This window comes from Catharus ustulatus, chromosome 5 (assembly GCF_009819885.2).
Source record: "Catharus ustulatus isolate bCatUst1 chromosome 5, bCatUst1.pri.v2, whole genome shotgun sequence".
Classification (NCBI taxonomy): domain Eukaryota; kingdom Metazoa; phylum Chordata; class Aves; order Passeriformes; family Turdidae; genus Catharus; species Catharus ustulatus.
The window spans coordinates 53,227,992-53,245,070 of NC_046225.1; the positions used below are offsets into that span (position 1 = coordinate 53,227,992).

The 17,079-nt window shown below is 37.1% G+C and overlaps 1 protein-coding gene across 1 annotated transcript in view; it reads right to left on the reverse strand.

Moving 5' to 3' along the window:
• NWD2 (NACHT and WD repeat domain containing 2) overlaps window positions 1-17,079 on the reverse strand; it is a 53,491-nt gene that overhangs the window by 20,856 nt on the left and 15,556 nt on the right. The window contains exons 2-3 of the mRNA XM_033060165.1: window positions 11,990-12,078; window positions 6,434-6,550 (exon numbers count right to left, since the gene is read on the reverse strand). Of these exons, the coding sequence (XP_032916056.1) occupies window positions 6,434-6,550; window positions 11,990-12,078 (206 nt within the window). The remainder of the gene's footprint in view (window positions 1-6,433; window positions 6,551-11,989; window positions 12,079-17,079) is intronic.

Consider the following 17,079-nt stretch of genomic DNA (forward strand, 5'->3'; position numbering starts at 1 on the left):
TGCATTCATTTTCACAAGCTTGAAGGGAGAGAACCCTTTTAACCAGTTATTTAATTATAAATTCAGAGGAGGACAGAAAGGACAGCATAACTGAAGAATGAAAAGAACTGTTTCTATGAAAATAAAAGATTCAAACAGTTAAGGAGAGAATGCAAAAATGCAAAAAGGTATAAAAATGCAAAAGGTATCTTTAAAGAAACTGAACTGAAGGAGAAAACTAAGGCAAGCACCAAATCCTTTAGGCACTTGACAAAGGTTATGGATTATCAAACCCAGCATCACTTAAAGTATTCAGAGTGTCAAAAATCTTTACAGCCAATTCATATCACCAAATATTATAATAAAATTTCTATTCGTGATCATCTAAATTGTATGAAATATAAATCCATCTTTTCATAAAACCATCTTTACAACTGCCATATTTCAAAACCTAGTCTTCTTCAAAATTACCCAATATTAGTTTTCTATTTATCACAGAAGTAAAAATTAAATTTTTGAATTTTCTTAGCTTTCAGCTGCCATACTTCTTCAAGGATGGAATAAAATTAAATACTGCCTTTCTATTGGGATATCTTAGTGACTCTTCTAATTTTTACATAATAGGTTATTTGACTTACAATTAATGGTAAGCATACAAACACTAAATGTTAAGTACTGCCCGCAGGTAATAGGTCAGATCATTAGTCAAAAGTGTAAAAATTCTGCAGCAGATGTCCATAAGAAATGAAAAAAACATAGCAAAAATATATATATGACATTCACCCAAATGAAAACAGTCTTGCCAGTGCCATGCAATTGTATGACTGAGAGGCAGAGTATATAGTCTGCCAAAGCATATGGCCAGCTGTTGAACTGTTTCTCCAGCCATGACTAGCACTGGTATACTAAAACCTTTTAAAACAGTTCCAAGCATTAAAGTAATTTCTATGCAAAAGAGCTAACAAGAAAAGAACATGTAATTTGCTCACAATAATTGCAGTCTCCCTAGTTTTCTAAGCAAATATTCTTTGCTTCATTTTTTCAAGGTGGAATGAAATAAAAAGTTACTCCATCAGGTTCTCCAGTTACAAAAGAAATAAGCTTATTGCATTGCATATTAACAGGACACTAAAAAGCACCTTGCACTGAATGCAAACATTTTAAGAGAGAAGAAGCAATAACTTAAGGATGCATAACAGTATCACTATGAAGAACACTGAAACTTTTTCTTATTTTTCTTCTTAAATTAACATCTTTCATTGAAGAAAGAGGGATCCTGTGAAATTATACATTCTGATTATTTAAAAAAAAAAAGAAAATAAAGAGAAAAAAAGACTCAACTACTTCTAGCTGGATTTATCAATAATCAGACTGAAAATGAACTAGTTATTTTTTAGGTAGGCATTTCTTTCTGGGTCTGTTATTGGAGAACCAAAGAATCTCTGAACTGGACGTCTGTATTTGAGAAAGGGGAAGGTATTTAAGCTAGGTGCAAGCAACACTACTAATATCTGTCTTTGAACTTACTAGCTGCTTCCTAAATATTGTAAAGTATGCTGTTTCTTTATGCAGAAGCAGCATTGCAAGGTTTAGCATCCCCTCCATTCCTCTCATTTCTGCAGAACTGAATTTCTGCAGAATTCTGCAGATGCTGGGTTTTTGATCTACAGATTCATTTGTAGGGGAGATCATCACATTTAACTGATTATAGTATTACCTCAGAAGATGGTTTGGTAAAGCCCTTGAGGGTCATGAGAAAATAAATTGCATAAATCTCATGCAGCCTATTTCTTCCTCTACACATTGCACAGAATGGTGGAAATATGACTTCATGTTAATCTTATTCTCGCTAATATGGTCATTCATATTAAATATAATACTTAACCTTTCTGGAACACAGCACCAGAAATCGTATTTCTGTCAAGAAAAAGAAGTACAGTGACTTAGCAGAAAATATGTGCAGTCTTCTGACTGAAAATGCAAGTTATTTTTAGACCACATAAAAACCCATGCAGTTTCTGTGTTACATGGAAAAGCTGTCTGATTAATCTTGTACCTGTTTCCAATGGGCTAAGTATAAAAAACGGGTAAGTATTTAAGATTTAGAGAATCAGAGACGACTCACAGGGAAATACATTCCATCCCTAAAGCAGATGAAGGAATTCACTGACAATAGCTTAATCATGTAATAACCCCCATGCTTGATTTCACTTTCTGTGTGTATCTGTTGTTCAGAGCTGTATGGAAAGGGATAGACATCCTTGCCTCTAGGTCTGGAGGTTGTGAAAGAAAACCAAAACCTGCTGGGGGGAAAGTTGCATATTTTGTATTTAAAATTGATAATTTTGTCTGTTTTGAAGGATTTCAAAATATACAAAGCTCCACTTCGATATACAAAAGAATCTTTCCTGTTGGTCAAGTCCATCTAAAACAGGATTAATATTTGCAGACATGTACTCTACTCCAGATCAATGCCAAGAAGTCCTGTGGAGCCATTCCTGACATGACCCCCAAACCCACTTATGTTAGGGGGAGTTCTTATTTGAATGGCTTTTAAATTAGACGCAGAGTGAGAAGAAAAGTACTAATTTGATATTTCTTTCTTGAAATTTACTTAACTGGAAGAGATGGACTGTTCTGCCATGTCTGGCTCCAGGTATTTCTTTTCATTCACTTAAAAACTATAAATAGAGCTGTGTCCTTGGGGAAAATTAAATACTGGAATGCCCAAACACAGATAACTTTTGTTGAATTCCCCAAGAGCCCTGGGTACATAGCATTCCTCCTGAACTGGGTGTTTTAGTATAGAAACACCTGACTGACTTTTGCCTCCCTAAATTAAAGTGTGCGGCGATTTTCCCAGGAAAGCAAAAACAAAATATAACTCAGGCATTCCAGACCTGTGTGTATTTAGTTTTTACATTAAGAATAAACCTTAAAGTAACACCAGAACTGAAACTGGAGTTAAGGAGATCCAGCAGAGCAGGAATAATATAATTTGGAATTTTCTCTGAGCTGGAATGCACTCAAAATTAATTATCAACCATTTGTACTAAGCAGAGAGAGTGCAGCAATATACTTCATGGAACAATTAAAGCATGCATTATACTGAGGAACACAAAGATACAAACAGTAGAAAATTCCACTCCATAATTTACTATACTTCCTCTTCAATTTCAGTGTGATTTAAGGACATGTCAAATATTGTAAATCGCAAATATTCTTTTAAAATCCGACTGGAATTCCAGATTTATAACGCTAGGTTCTTTAGGTCTGTGGAAGTTGAAAGGGTTTTGTGCTTCCCTAGGGACTGTCCAGGAAGGGATGCATGTGTTACTCCTGAATTCAGGCCTGTCATTGCTTCCTCCTGCCCTTGCCCTGGACTGCAAGTACAGAAAAGAGTTTTTATACATCCTCAGTAGGTCAGTGGAAAGAGGAGCTTCAGAAATACTCTATGGGGTACCTCAGCAGACCACTGAAAACACAAGGGCTGATGCAAGAGCTCAGGTTAGATCAGTTTAGATGTGGCAACCCTTGAGAACATGGTGAGACCATGTTTGGTGATTCTTGTATTTCTAAGAGATAATCTGTTCTCCATCAGCAAACAAGGAAGATAACTGGTTATGGATGCCATTAACAGGTTCAAAGTAAGAACTGGCTGCCAGCAATTTGAGAGGGCTCATGTAAATTCCAGTTACTGTTCAGAGTAGGTAGAGAATGTTTTCACTATTCTTTGGCCCAGATGTTTTCAATGATAGGTAGCGATAACCTTTAAGGTTTGTACAATCCCAAGCATTAATTGAGCAAACCTTTACAGGTAACAGACTGACATTTAATTTCCATTTCTCTTTTTCTTTTTACAATTTTTCAGGACATAGTCATGTGAGGACAGCAGTTCTGGCAGAGACTGTGTGGTGCTATGCAGATGGAAAAGCACCTACGTGTTATAATTTGCAGGATGTATGCAAATGTAAAGGTTCCAGTGATGCACTGAATGCATTCTTTCTTTGGTATTGTTGTGGAATGTAGAATTTAAGCAGTTCACAATTCAATAAATGCACTGCATTTCAATCTTCCCATGTAGTTTCCAAAGACAATATTTCTGCATAAATTTTGTATGAAAACTATTTTCCCCTCATATATGAGTCTCATAAATTATTCTGTAGATTAAAAATAGCATGGTAGGTCTGTAGCTAGAGTAAAAGCTATGAGTATTTAAATGATAATATAACAGGCACTGATTTTATACAGCATAAATAAACCCCAAACAAAAACCCCAATCTAATAAAAAATCAGAGCCTAACCAAAATCCAAATAACTTCCCTCACTCTTAACTGACTAAAGTATTAATAGATAAGTCAGGCAGCAGTTAAGGGAAGAACTGTATGTTCCCAAAGTCAGTGTTTACAGGAAATTAGTTTTGCATTTTTTTTTCAGAACTGTCTCCTCCTTGTGCTTATGAATATGTTACTTTTGATTTTGTTGCTTCATATTTGGAGAAAAGCTTGGGGCTTCCAACTTATTCACTGCACTAATTTAAGGACTGAATTTCATTTTCTCTCCACCCAATATCACAATACAGGCAAAAATTACCATAAAGAAACACTTTCTATAATCAATATATACCAAGTAGCTAATTCTGAACAGTTCCATTTAATCTCAGATCTGTATCTCAATTCAAAAAGTGGTAATTGATAACTAAAAAAAAGCCCAAATAATAATAATAAAAAACCAACAAAAAAAATCTACTAGCTGAAAAGAAGTGGCACATTTTACAGAACTTTCTCAAGAAATGGCAAGTTGCCCAAAGCCTTCAGTGCCAAAGTCAATATTTCATTATGTTACTATAAATTAAAAATAATTATGCTTGTTGGAGTAGAATCATCTTCAATTTTTGTTGTAAATGAAATAAACTCCATCTCACTATGGTACAGCAGAGCAAAAAACAAATATGCATAAATAGATTTCTGAGGTTTTGCCAGTCTAGCCACTGGGGAGAGCTACTACTTTGGCCCATACTCGAAAACCTTGAAATAAATATTTAAGTCATTGGCTCACTGCAACCTCTTTGCTAACTGTTTCATTCTGTTTAAAAATTCTGGTTTGCCTTGATTTCTTTAGTAACAATATCAGGCAGTCAGTTCTTAAAAGCTTCAAGATTCTGAGCTGCTAAAATATGCAGCAACAGTACATGACAAGGTTTCCTCCACTATCAGAGATTTTACAAATCCATGTCTAAGGACACTGGGTGCTGCTACATGAAAAACTCCATGCCTTTCTGTTCCAGCTCATCAAAGGGAAGATAGAAAGTAGAAAAATAAACCCAGAAAACTAAATATAGTCACACAAGATGAAAGCTACCCAAACTCTCTAGAGATCTGGGTCAGTGTGTGCTTGTGAAAAACAGTGTCATGACAGCACCAAACCCAGCCCAGACTCTGTACTCCGGATGCTGGGATCGTATGGCAAAGGCTTTGCTCTGCAGGGCTCTGAAGCTAAATAAGAAAGTGAGACAAACAGGTGAAGGAGTAAGAGCCAGAGAGATGGTTTTAATTAGAAGTGTGATAGAAGTACAGGATGACACATGCTACAGGTTCTTCCTTGTCTAATCTTTGGCATGGACAGATGTGATCTCCAGCCTTCACAGCAGGCAATGTTTTGTATCCCTTCCATCCCACTGGATTCTGTGGTTTCAGTTCACAAAATCTTTAACATTCCTCCCTTAAAGAAAATAATCAAGGATTTGAAGTTTTTGCTCTGTCTTATCATGACAAGACTAAGAATTAGAGTTGACTTAGCTACACTTAGCTATAAAGGAGAAAACTTTGCAACTTTTGTAAAGTATTTTCTTGGCAAATATATCATAGAAAAGAAAATTTGGCATAGTGAAGGCATGATCTTAAGACTGTTTTGCATTGAAGTCTAGCAAGTGACGATGGCGAGCACAATCAGTTGCATATCAGTTTATCATAGAGCCTCCTCAGGTTGTCACTGACCTCCAGTCTTTTCACCCTCTGATACCAGGCATCCTAAATTGTCCTGGGTTTATTACATGAACCAGCGAATGCTGATCAGAGCAGACAGTTCTTTGCTGCTGCTTTTTTGTAAGTCTTTCTAGGCCAGCTGAAGATGCATGTGTGAGAGGTACCAAGAATTAATTAACTGTGGCCTCCTTAAACAAATTGTCAATAGTTCTGTTGTGATAGTTGTACAGTCATACCCATCTTGCTATGAGGACTCATCATTAAAGATCCTTCTTTCCTCTCCACTAATACTGAGTAATCAGTATTTATCTACAGAGCTGCATAGGGAAATATTTGCATAGCAAATGCACAGCAATGAATATAAAGTAGTTTAGAAAGAAGAAAATCATGCATTTGTTACTGAATCATGCATGTTAGGATAGATAACGTTATATTTTTCTTGTAAAGTAAAACATTATTTTTATACCCACAACAAAACATGGACCTGCAGAACTTTTCAAGCAATCTTCAAGCAGCTTCATGCGAGTCTTTTGCAGCTCAGGACTGTCCCATTCGTCTGCTTCAACTCCCCAGTACAAGTCTATGACCTGGAAAACAGTACAAACAGTGTGCAACATAGTCACTTATCACATGCTCTTTCTACCAATCAAATTAAAAATTAGCTTTGGCAACATCCTGTGCACTAAGCTTTGCTCTTCAGCGAGGTAAAAAGCAGTGAGGTCTACACCAGTCCTTACAGACTGGCAGGGTTTCCTCATACAAATGAGAATTCCAGCCTCTTACTGTCCCTCCCAGAGAGACCCTCCTGGGCCAGTCTCTCATTTCATAGTCTTATGGAGATTAGCATGACAAGATCTTGATTTGAAGTAGTCCTTTATCTGCTACTAGATTGCATATAATGGATAGGTAAGAATAATGACAAAAGAATTGAAAAAATTCCCAGCTCCATGAAAATTAATGGGAATCTCACTGGGGATCACAGTCAAGACCAGTGACAGCCAGTGTCGCTTGTATCCACAGGATATAACTCATCCTGTGCACATGGCTCAAAAGAAAGAATAGGAATGGTTTTACATTATCATACTTCCTTTGCTAGCTGATTTTTGTACCTTGGAAGCAGAGATTGCAGAGATATGCAGTGGCACAGAGCTGGCTGTCAGGCCTTTCATATTTAGCTACAGACTCAGTTTGTAACCCTAATTAGTTGCAAACACACTCCTGGAAGAAACTATTCGCGTTATACTTATTTGAACAAATTAAGTGATGACCTGTGATTTCATTATGTATTTTAACTAAAAGGCTGAATACTTACAGTGGGAAATCAAATTCAAAAAGATAGTGATCATATGTATGAATTACTTTTGGAACAAAACTCATGGTACAGTCTACTTTCTCACATTTACTACTGATGTTTAACATCTTGTTTGTAACTTTAACAAAAAAAAGTCCAAATGGGTAGTTTAAAAAACCAACTAAAATTGTATTAATACATGAAAATATTACAAAATTACAGTTTATTTTAATATTGTTTGTTCTGTGGAAACACTCTGCAAGAAATAGAAAAATAAAATTAGCTGTTGTCCAAACAGTTTATAAAATTAGCCTTAAGATTTAATATAAGAACTAATAATGAGTTGAAGTAAAACCAAATTTCAGCAGTTTACAGCTGGTTAATCTTCTTGGGAAATTTCTCCTACCAATACCAAAGTTTAAGACCAAATCCCAGAGCTATTTATGTCTATGTGAAATTGCATTACCAGTAGTCTCATTGATTATTTCTGCCTTAAAAGTTTGTGACTCATATCAGTGTCTGCTGGAGTAGGCACATTGTTGCTAAACATGACAGGTAGTGTCCTGTGTGACTCATGATGAGTGAAAAAACCCAGGTATGCAACGCACTGAGTGCAAATAAAGATATTGAGTGTGTTTTCTTGGCAGTATAAGTGTAGCTTACACTGCCAAGAAAATACACTCAATACCTTTATTTTTTACAGAAACTCTGTTGCAAAATTCTGCTGGAACATGTATTTTCTGCTCTACAAAACTGCATTTCAAATAACCTTCCTATTTTGCTCACTTGCACAGATTTCTGCTCTTTTTCTTTTAGTCTCATTAGGAAATAAAGGGCTCCCTTCTTCTTCTCTACTGTCGGTTATTTATTAAAACAACTTTATTATCGAACGTCACATTGTATTCATCTGTCTGATTACTTGCATGATGTATGATAAAGCTTAAATATTCTCATTATAAAATCCTTCAGATACAGATCTTAGAACACAGCAAAAAACGTTTTAATTACTTGTTGAATGAATTTATTGTACTGCTGAGGTTCTTCTGAAACGTGAAAGCAATTTCTATTTTAATTAACTGTTCAGAAATCACATTAATTCTGTAAATGTGAAGAGGAAACTCCCTAGAGTACCAGATAATCGTAGGGGCACCGTAGCTGTTATTTTATGGGGTAACAGTTTTGGTGCACAGTATCTTAACATGATAAAACTTTGAAGAGGAAATATTTCACTGAACAAACCTCTGAAGACACCAAGAATTTCACAGTAAGGTCTCATCAGTTGCTCATTATGCTAACTAAAACAAATAGGATTTACAAAATTAAAGAAATGGAACAAGGAGACAATTATATCTGATTATGAAGTATGATTTTACTTATGCTTTGAAAAGCTGTGTGACAAACACTCACTCAAACTTTCAGTAAGGCTACCAAGGTTATATGACAGCTAGTGCCCTCTGAAAGTTCAGTTCCACGCTAGTCACCCAACAGGAGACTCTTCATTCATAATTCAGTGTTTCCTTTTGCTTACTTTAGCTTTTGTCCTACTAATCCTACAGTTTCACAGATTTTGCTTAGGAGATAACACTACAGTAATTTCATGACTATAAGATGCACCCTTTTGACTAAAATTTTGGTCCGAAGCCGGAAGTGCGCCTTATAGTCCAGTGTGCCTTATATAACGGACAAAGTTGAGAAATCTGCCAAACCGGAAGTGAGAGCCATGAGGGGGGGCGGTGCCGCGGGAGTGCCAAGTAGCGATGGTGGGGGTGGTTGCGGGCGGCCCCAGGGCCCCAGGCACCAGGAGCAGTGCGGGCAGGGTGGCGGGGAGCAGCCCCAGGCACCAGGAGCAGCGTGGGCAGGGAGGCGGGGGGCGGCCCCAAGCGCCAGGAGCAGTGCTGGCAGGGAGACGGGGAGTGGCCCCAGGTGTCGGGAGCAGCGTGGGCAGGGAGGCTTTACTACTTTGTTACTTTGTTGCACACGGCACGGATCCTCATGGAAAAAAAAAAAGTGCGCCTCATAGTCCGATGTGCCTTATATAATGTACAAAGTTGCGAAATTTGCCGACTCCTGGAGGTGTGCCTTATATACCGGTGCGCCTTATGGTTGTGAAATTACTGTATTTTATTTTTATCACTTCCAAGAGTTTAAAAAAGAACTAAAAATTTCATTCATGCAAAATTCTACTTTCCTTCTAGCATATATATCTTGTTGAAAATTATTTGAAGCAGTTCATTGTTTTGAAGAAGAAAAGTGCACACTGCTAATTAACTATGTTGGGCTATCCTCCCAAAATTTTCAATTACAACCACTTTCTTTAACCTCTCCATCCTCTCCTGTAAAAGTACTGTATTTCAGGTCAAAACCTCCATGCACTCTGGAAGACTTTATCTCAGCTTATTTGCTTTCTTAGCCAATAAGTGTGTCTTTTCCTGAAATATTTTCTGATACAATGAAAAAAACAAAAGGCCATCAAGCTAACAAATTCATAGTGTGATGGAATATAGTCAGTTCTGCTTCCACTCATATGGTAATTATATTCAGGAGCTGTTCCCACCAGATTGATGACACCTCAACAGAAACAATTCAGGTGACTCAGTGAGACTTGGAGTAATACATGCAGTCAAGTGCTTTTCATTTGGGTCACGATTTATTAGGTAGAGGGTGTCCTGAGTAGTGCATTTGTAATAGTCACATGTGAGGTAATTCTTGTTTGAAGATTACATATAAGGAAGAAAAGTTATGTGCTCTGCTCTGTAAAGAGAAATGTAAATTTACCCCTGTATCTGATAATTACATAATACTTTAGCACTCCACTAAAAACTGTAGTCTTGATTTTGCATGCTAGCCTCAGAAATTTAGTGTATCAGGATTGGAATAAGAAAAAAAAGTCTTAGTAAATTCTACCTCCGAGTCTCTTTCAAAAGCTTTATTACTTTTCCTTGGTTATTTCTGTACATTTTCCTACTTTTCTTCCACAGATATGTGATAGCTTTCTAACAGCTTTATGAACTGTGTCAGTAGAGCTGTCTTTCAGACCTCATATCACATAAAGATGCTCCTGGTGTTGAAGCTATATAATAAAAGAATTTGCTTCCATGAATATCAGCTAGAGTAAACTTAAATATTTCTCCCCTGAAGACTACGTTAAAATCTCTTTGAAAAAGACATGTGTCCTCTCACAAAGAATTTAGGGGATTATGATCTACTTGGAAGAGACATTTCCCACACCAAGATGTCTCCTCAAAGATAACAGAAATGACAGGTGGATATTTTCTATGAATATCACTTGGTAGTAATACAAGAAAAATATTATTTAAATATCTCTTGCTATTCTTTTCATGTACCACTGCAGCTGGGACTTGCCAATCAGCTGATGAGCTAGGACCTTCACATAAAATTCTTTTATAGCCATAATCAAAAATCACTGGAATTTATCACCATGCAGATTCAGCAACTCCACTGTGACTCAGGGAATTAAAACCAAATATTGTAATTTAAGAACTTGTTATTTTGATTAAAAACCATCTGCATGTGCATCAAGAATAATACACTGGGAGGAACAGGATGTTGCATAAAAGGCATTAGCTGTTTCCAGCTAAGCTACACTCTGGAGAGATGGATTTTTGGGGTCACTAAGTATGCAAAGAAAACTTGTGGATGCAGAGCCAGAATTTTTTGAAAACTGAAGAGCATTTTTACAACATCACAAGCTGTTAGCAGAGAAACAGTTCAGGCCTGCTGACATATAAGGGACTGTGAATTAGGACATGCCTGATTTAAAGCACCAGTGAGGCCAAACACAACTGTTTTAAATCAAATACAATTCTTTTTATTGCCAAATGGCTCTTGCCAAAGATGTGCATGGGTCTGTGTCTCTCATAGCACAAAGGAAAACACAAACTTTCTGAAGTAATGGGAATGCTACAGTTGACATTAAAGGAAGCAAATTCCATAGTACCTAATCACAATAAAAATGCACCATGTTCAATTTATTTTGGTAATCAGCTTCGGTATTCACCTGGTTAAATTATTTTCCACATTACAGTAGAACTTAAATATAGTTTCTAGAAAAACAACAAGTATGGTTTCTAGAAACACAACACAGTCATTCAGATGTAACATTATGTCTTCTTATATACTCTGAATATCTAAAATAGAGGTGGTGTTTTTTCATCTATTCAGAATTTACCTCAAATCTGCTTGTAAAATAATTTAAGTACATCAAAGGCTGAGAGATCTAGGCCTGTTTAGCCTGGAGAAGACACAAAGGAGAGGAGATTTTATCCAAGCACACAAATAACATAAAGGTGGGTGTCAAGAGGAAGTAGCCAGGCTCTTCTTGGTAGTGCCAAGCAATAGGACAAGAGTCAATGGGCAGAAATTGGTCCACAGCGAGCTCCACCTAAATATCAGGCAGAACTTCTTTATTGTGAGGGTGACAGTGCACTGGAATGGGCTGGCCAGGAGGGTGTGGAGTCCTCTTCCCTGGAGATATTCAAAGCCTATCTGGATGCAATCCTATGCAACCTGCTCCAGGTGAACCTGCTTTAGCAGGGAGAATGGACCAGACAACCTCCAGGGGTCTCTTCCAACCCCAAACATTTTGCGTGTGGTTCTGTGAAATAAAGTTTTTGTAATTTTCTATTTTTCCAATGATATTTTAAAATGTTATCTGTTTCTAAATAGAATTAATTTCAAGATAAAGTAATGCAAGATTCAATGCAACGAAACCTACCTGAAATTCCAGGCCATAGTTTTCTCTGCAGAATTCTCTCAGCTTAGGATACACATGTTCTCTTAGGGCCCTCCTTTCTGCTATTGTATCTGTGTTGTGGAAAAAGATGCTGTTAACAATATTTATATAAACTCTTCTTTCAGTCAGGGATACAGGTTTTTCACTCAAAAATGAACCGTTAACATACACAGAGCAGTAATGAAAATCAAGTTTTGGGATCTAATCCCCAAACTGTATGTTGCACCAACACATGGAAATGTTAGCATGTGCAACAATACAAGTAAAATCACATAAATGTGTTTTATGTGTCAAAATTATGCTTTATACACATTTTAATGTTGCAGTGCATTACAATTCAGTGGAGCTGAATTCACTTTGTAATTCAGCAGTCAGAATTTCTTTATTGTTTTGACTTCTATTTAGTTTCCAGAAAGCTGAATTTTACAAATAAGAAGCACATGGAAAAAAGAATTATATCAAAGATGAAAAGGATCTCAATACTTAGAAATAAATCAGTAACGGGAGCTAACAACATTGTCTCAAATGTATCACTTTCCTCACCATCTTTAATCTAATAGTACCTTAAAACCATTATATATCATTAATATCATTATTTATCTTTTGCCAGGTGATTCCTCCTATAATACCAAGTACTCAGTTCTGATATCATGTTATTCTTACCCTGCAAAATGACATGTTTTGATAATGAAGTACAGTATGGCAATGACACCAAAATTATTATTAAGTTCAGTACATCCAAGTTAATCTGAACACATTTATATAAAACATACCACTTGCACATATGGTCAAATATGAAGTAAAGTTGGTTAGTAGTGAAATCTTGTACAGATAATAAATTTTATTCTCTTTCACAAGACTATGATATGTGATGGATTTTGCTATGTTGTAACTGAGTTGAGACCATACAGAGATAGCTCTGTTGCTAAGTTATTTCCCAAAATAGAACATAACTGTTGTAAACCTCTAGCTCTGAGTGCCATGTGATGAAAAATGAAGTGTTAACTTATGAATGATAGAGAACATCTACTGCAGGTAACACATTATTTGTGTAACTGCACTGAAACAAAACAATAGTTTACAACTGATTTGATATTTTCCATATTGTTGCAAATAAGATACATACATGCAAATCTAACAATGTTTTAGAGCCACAAACAGAGCCACAGCTGATATACCTGAGTCAGATGTCTGTTCATATAATCATGGTCACAGATTTATAATGCTTGTATCTAAAAAAATCTAGGAAAGTGTGAAATGTAATTTAATTTATTACACTAAACTAATAATATCCTTCTCACTATTTCAGTGTATCTTGGAAATATTACCCAAATGTATGGCATAATTACCACTTATTTTCAGAAACAGAAAGTAATCTATAAACATCCAGAGAATTATTTCTTCTAAAATCTTCATCAAGGTAAAAAATTCTATACCAAAAGGCTCAAAAGTACAGTCAGGTTAAATTAAAGTTATCTGAATTACCACAGTTCTTCCTTCACAAACTTTTGACGTGGAAGAAAGTCAGACACTTTCAGAAAGCATGCCCTCTAAGCGGAATAATGTAATACAATGTATTTTTGCTTTCATGTTTTAAAATATACTATGCTTATGTGTTCTGACAATGGTCCAAGAAGCATTAAAGTCCTGGCTACATGACCAGCTTTCCATTTGACTGTCCATACACCACACAAGGCGAGACCCTAAATCTAAAGTGTAGAGCTCTTATATACCCAGTCTGGACACTGTGCACAGCTCTGGGCATCCCAGATCAGGAGGATGGGGAGGAAGCTGCAGAGGCTACTGAGACAGAGACCAAAAGCAGAGAGATAGAGGGGCCTACAATGGCCTACACAGAGAGATAGAGGGGTCTGGGCATGGTTAGTCCAGTAAAGAGTGTAAGAGAGAACCAATGCAGCCCACAATTATTGCATTTACAAAGAGGATGGAGCCAAGCTCTTCATGCCAGAGAGTACAACAAAAACAACCATAACATATTATATCTTGGAAGTTCAGGCTGGACACCTGGAGAAGCTCCTCTGTCCTTGGAGCTCTTCAAGAGTCAACTAGACAAGTTCATGGTTGACCAAGTTTCTGTTGACAGCACTTCAGGAGGGAGGTTAGCCCAAGTGACCTGACCTGAATACCCCCTTCGACCTGCAGTGATCCTCAGGAGAACTTTCAGGGTTGGCTTAGTTGTCCAGGCAGCTTGTACACTGCCTGGGAAGACTTGCTCTTGTCCGGGCTAGTGGGAGCAAAGCTGTAGAGTTAAATAGATGGTGCCAAGGACCCAACGTCCATGTCATATGTTTTTCAGGGCATTTTACTTTACATTGAGCTCAACCCTCACAAACATTTTGAATGCTCCTGGTGAGAACCAGGAGTTATGTACCTGTTTTTAATCAAAAAGGAATCAATTTCGTGCACACCAAGACCCCCCTATGATGTGAGTCAAAGTGTACTAGATAGTGATGATCAAGAGATTCACTTCACTTGCAGATACAGACACATCCTACAAATATTACGAATGGACTGAAAAAGCCAGCACTCTCAGCTCAGAGCTGCCTGCATTAGTACATAAAAGGGATGGATGACTTGCTCCCTCCTTAGGATCCACAGTCATTAATTTTCTCTCATACTGTAGTGTCTAAGTCATCCTTTCCTTGCAGAATGTAGTACACAGCTAACAAGGCTAATTAGTCAGAGGGTTGCATGATGCCAACACAGCAATACTATTTTGGCTCCAAAGAAATGGTGTTTCTGTACCTTGTGATAAAAGCCAAATGTGTAGTTTGCTTTATTTTAAATACTTCATTTTTTTTATCTTCACAGTAACTGGGACCCTTAGATCAATCAGTGATAGAAGACTATTTTCTTTGCCTTAACACAGATTAATTTTGGCATGCAAGTTTATGAAAACACAGAGTATCATATCTTCATGATCAAGTAGAATTAACTGTGTCGAAAACCAACTTACTACAGAGAGATAAACCAAAATGGTTCTTATCTTTCTAAATGAAAATCAATCATGACTATATCTTAGTTATTTAGGAAGCAACAACCCACAGTTTTGTTTGCAGTTACTTAAATGTGACAGCAGACAGAATGGCCTTAATAGGCATATAAAATAGGCTAAGTTGCAGGAACAACAACAACAACAACAAAAGAAGTATTGGAAAAAAAGCGGAATTTAAGAATAAACATAATTAAATGATAAATGGGAAATATTTTGCCTGAGGTTTACAATAGATAAAACTATGTTCTCCTACTTTTGTTTATGCCCATAGGATTTATACTGCAGAACCCCACTGGCTCTAGTTTTAGAACTACGTGCTGTTCCCTGCAGCTTAACATGTAGAGTCTTGTTCAGAAAATGAAACAATACACTGCAGGAGTAGTGCTACTTTGTAATATCTTAAAAACGAAATAGATAAAACATTCCTTCAACTAGAATTGTAGTTGGGGATAAGACACTTGGCATACTCATTTTGTGTTTTTATTTCTACCCCCATATCTAATGGAGTGTGCTTATCTAATTGGAATTTGAGTCTGGTGCTTGTATCAATAAATTTTAAGAATTTCTGTATTTGAAATAAACTTTGAAACTTTAAGGAAACAGAAGTGTATATAGTTAAGATGAACCCTGGTAATTAGTATGGATGGCAGATAAAGTGGTTTAATTAAATATAATCTAACTTGATTTAAAGTGACAGCAAATCTGTGAAGCTGGCAGTTCTAACAACATCACACAGGCAAATTCCACCTTCCAGGCTGCTGCTGCAGATGAGCACATTAACTAAGTTACATTCTTCTAGCAGCAAAAACGAGACAGTAGTTGTGAGATGAGCTTTCTACATCTCTTAATGTTAATTCTAATACTCAGAAATACAAACAGTTCACAATAAACTGTGGGAATGAAACTACATCTGAAAAAACATAAGAGAAAACTTAAAAACCTCCCCCAACCCTAAATTTGTATTTAAAATATTTAAAGAAAGCCCAACCCACAAGACAGTGACTTGCTGAGTGCACATCTTCCATACAAGAGCCATCTCTTGCATATGGTTGCCTCCTAAGCCATTCCATAACCATGCTGTCTGTCCTGCCCACTTTGAAATGATTGGCAGTGTCAGTGCACCCTCCTTCTCCTCGTGCACCCCACGGCAATCCTGAGGACTGGACCGAATTAGTCACAGATCCATCTACATCCTTTCTCCTGCCCAATAAATACAACTGTTTGTGTGCAGTGTGATTTCTGAAGGCTTGTAGCTCAGTCAAATCACTGCCAGTTTCCATTAGAGAATGACGAGGTGCTGCTTCTCAGCATGAACTATTCCCATGCCAAAGTCTGACCTTCAAACACAAGCTGTTCTGCTATTAAAGTCACTTATTTTATTTTAGTAGAGCAAGTACGTTTTTCACTCAAGTGTTAGTAAACAGATGATGTGCATTTACAAAGAATTGCCAAACATTAATCTCTGGGATAAAATAAGTCATGGAACACAGCCCTGTTGAAGAAAATTTCAAAATGTATATGCAAATGAACAGAAAGAGTTAATATGGGCCTGATGGAAATTGCCCATTTCCAAGTACCATTTAGTCTGTCCTAAGACCAAGTAGTTTATGGTCCTACTGGTGCTGTACTGGTCTGAGTTCAGACACGGTGATGGGAATGGCTGTTTTCACGTATGTGGGTTGCAGTCACACATTGACTCAGCCAAGGCTTGATGCAGCTGAACAGGGATTGCTCAGCCCCATTCTCCTACCATGTGTTGCAAAGGAGGTGCCAATATGGGGACAGAGAATCCCACTCCACCACGCTCCAAGGAGCAGCACATTCAAGTTGACAATCTATTCATGGAAAAGTGACCTGTGAGTAACTGTACCCATGCATGATGCAAGCTAAGGCCTTCAAGCAGAGGAAAATCCTAAGCAGGCAGGGTGTTTGCCCTGCCAGTCTTTGACTGACAGAGGAACATTGCAATATGCAGCTTGGGAGAGCCAGCGGGAAAATTGTTGACTGACATAACAAGCTGAGGCAGGAAGCTGAACCTGGAAGAACCCAGGCAGAA